The 3,439-nt window shown below is 39.6% G+C and overlaps 1 protein-coding gene across 1 annotated transcript; it reads left to right on the top strand.

Moving 5' to 3' along the window:
- The first annotated feature begins 1,227 nt into the window (after positions 1 to 1,227).
- On the top strand, positions 1,228 to 2,604 carry LOC137402577 (uncharacterized). Its single transcript, XM_068089080.1, has one exon. The coding sequence runs from the start codon at positions 1,228 to 1,230 to the stop codon at positions 2,602 to 2,604; it is 1,377 nt and encodes a 458-aa protein (XP_067945181.1).
- Positions 2,605 to 3,439: the final 835 nt, after the last annotated feature.

Raw genomic sequence — 3,439 nt, 5'->3', positions numbered from 1 at the left:
CATATATATATACGTATATATATGCACATATATACATATATATATATATATATATATATATATATATATGTATATATATTTAAATACATATATATATAGACAGATTGCGCAGCTGGTAAGGTATCGGGACAGTGATCATTAGGCCCTCGGTTAAAACCCCAACAACTGCACTTTTTTGGCAGTCCCTAGCCAAGACAATTGCTTGTATAACATCTACAACCTCTATAATGATTGTAATAACCAAAGCCATGCCGGCTCGGACCTCGCCGGTCAACCAAAGTCCGCGCTGACTCTAGCTGAACTAGAACAAAGCAGTGAAAAGTGGGCTACTGGTTCAAAACGAATAAAATGGACTCGAACTGATAACATGGACCTCAAGCAGTGCTACTCTATGAGTGAACCTTAAAAGTGGGGCTACATGGGAAGAATGTGTCAACTTTGAGCAAACATGCGCTCTGAATTGCCAGTAACCGCTAAGCAGCTTATAGCTCAGAGGAGTAACATATTCAAGCGACATCTCATATCGGAACTTGAGGTAGATGAAATTAGGGAACAATTCACCCAGGTATCCTAGACCAACAAGGAATGCATATCAACACACAATGTCACACATGCACAATCTTGTGTTGACTCACTGGTTCAAGAATACATGCACTTTAACCTTGACCCAAAGGTGAAGAAGCTTGCAGAAAATATCATCAAAAATATGCCAGCTGCTAATTTTTATGGAAGCAGGTCCCACTACAAATAGTTAGCAAGGCCTAAGAAGCTGTTAGAAGACATTTTCTTGGCACTGGATTCGATCTCAACTAGATCGATCGGTAAAACTAATGCCCTAATCTTCAGTGCAACAACCGTCATCTTGGAGGATATGGGTATTAAACCAATGCTAACAACGCTTCCAGCCATTCCATCCTGGCAGCTGAGGCTAAAAATAAGATCAAAGACTTGCACAAGAAAGTTAGTAGGTTCAGTGAAAAATCTTACAAAAGTTTGGAGCTTCCAATAATGGAAGCCGCAATAGAAGCTCAGTATGCAAAGTGCCTCAGTACGTACAATGTACACCCTGCTCTTGTGTCATTCATCAATACGTCAATGACCAAATAAAACACGGAACAAGAGACTAATGGCAAAAAGCTGGTGAGTGTAAAAATTAAGCGAGGCATCTATCAAGGTGACTCCCAATAACTGCTGCTCTTCTGCATATGCCTAAACCCTCTAATTAGTATGCTAGAAGAGACTCAATACGGGTACCAGTTTAAGAGTGGCACCAAGATAAACCACCTCTTCTACATGGATGACATCAAGCTGTACGCTAACAAAGAAAAGGACATTGATTCGCTAATACACCTCTCTCAGGTACACAGCAAGAACATCGGAATGACCTTCAGTATTGAGAAATGTGCAAGGCTAATTCTTAAGAAAGACCATTCTATGCTCACAGATGGCCTAAGAATGCCAAATGGTACCATCAAATATATAGAAGAAGGGTACAAGAACTTGGGGATTTTGCACAGCAACATCAACCACGAAGTCGAGGTACGTCACAAAGCTATTACTGAATACAAGAGTCGCCTTGGGCAGGTCCTACAGAGCCAGCTCAATGCCAAGAACCAAGTCATGGCAATAAATACCTACGCACTGCCAGTAATAAGATATTCAGCAGGCATAATAAAGTGGACTGAGGAAGCCATCAATGAAACAAATATAGCAACTCGTAAACTGCTGACCATGCATGGAGCACTCCACCCAAAATCTGACACTACTAGATTGTACTTTGATAGAAAAGATGGTGGTAGGGGACTCAAAAGTTTACAGCAAAGAGTTAAAGAGGAAGAACAAGGCATTAAAGCCCATGCCGCCTCTATGGCCACGTCAGGTAAATGCCTAGGTGAATTTCAATCGGCTGCTCTTACAATGGATCTTCGCCATGATGATGAAAAAAATGACTGGCGCACGAAACCTGTTCATGGTGCTTACCGCCGACAAATATCTAAAGTTGGCGATCTTCACCAGACATATATGTGGCTGAAAAACGGAAACCTAACGACCAATACAGATTCGCTAATCATTGCAGCCCAGGAGCAAGTGCTCCCAACAAGGCAGCTCCAAACAAAAGTCTATCACACTAGAGATGATCCTAGATTCAGACTGTGCAGAGATGCACCTCAGACCATCCAACACATCATCAGTGGATGCAAGCAGCTAGCAGGAAACGATTACCCTGAGTGGCATAATCATGTGGCGCGTGTACTGTATAGAAGTCTATGTAACGAGTATGGCCTTAATAAGCCACAACATTCGTTTGAAGGTCCTGTTGAGGTCAATGAAAATGACCTTGCTAAGATTCTCTGGGACTTCTACAGCCGGATTCACAAGCATGTCCTAGCAAACCAACCAGATATAGTGGTGGTGGACAAGGAAAACAAGAGGCCTATATTAATAGATATAGAAGTACCTAATGACTACAATATAGCCAGTAAAAAAAGACAAGTTAGAGAAAGATCTCCCTCTTTGAGAAGAGATTTAAAGATGCTGGGATGTAAAAACAACTGTAGTCACAGTCGTCATTGGGGCACTGAGCGCAATAACACTGGCGCATAAAATGTGGCTTGCCTAAATATCAACAGCGATAAACTCAGGTGAGTTTCAGAAAAGTGCCCTATTGGGAACAGCTAACATCTTGAGGCGAGTGCTCAAACTCTCAGGTCTGTGGTGGGAGATTCGAGTTAAAGCAGAAATTGCCACCCATACGAGTTAACCGGGGTGAGGAAACAATTATATATATATAATAAAAATACATATCTATATACATATATTTCTCCAAGTCCGTGTGTTGTAATTCCGTCTGTTGGAAATCCGGCTATAGCTATTATTACAAAAGCTGAGCAGGACAACAATGCAGAATGGTAAGTCATGGCTTAACATCATTGGAAGCTTAACCTTATTAACTAGCTTAGTGGAGTTTCCCATTGGCATTATGCCAGGCTACTAGCTTGAAAGGCACAGTTGTTTGACAAAGTTTTAAAACCTTCACAGTTGTTTTTATTTTTCTCTTAATTAATTTCAACTACATGACACACTTCTCTCATGATATGTACTTTGAAAGTTGTACTGGCAAATGTTGTTATATGTTAAATACAAATCAATTTTCTGTCCAAAGACTTTTCTATTACACATGCAACGCCGGTAGGCACAGCTAGTATATATATATATATAAATATATATATATATTCATATATATAAATATATATATATATAAAAGTTATATTTTAGTACATATGGTTTTATATAAATATATTAAATTGTATCATACTTAGAACTACAATAATAGTGCTCAACATAGGAAGGAGCAGTATAAATTTGGAAATTAAATAGTTCACTTATCTTTTCAGCTAGTGATAGTTTCCTGCTAGTGCATTCTTCCGGCTGTAGGCTT

This window comes from Watersipora subatra, chromosome 8, assembly GCF_963576615.1.
Source record: "Watersipora subatra chromosome 8, tzWatSuba1.1, whole genome shotgun sequence".
Taxonomy (NCBI): Eukaryota; Metazoa; Bryozoa; class Gymnolaemata; order Cheilostomatida; family Watersiporidae; genus Watersipora; species Watersipora subatra.
The sequence above is the reverse complement of the archived record's forward strand: the minus strand, read 5'-3'. Positions and strand labels throughout refer to the sequence as shown.

What these genes read in the sequence shown, in the direction of transcription:
- LOC137402577 (XM_068089080.1), top strand. Translation starts at nt 1,228, where the DNA reads ATGCTAGAAGAGACTCAATACGGGTACCAGTTTAAGAGTGGCACCAAG.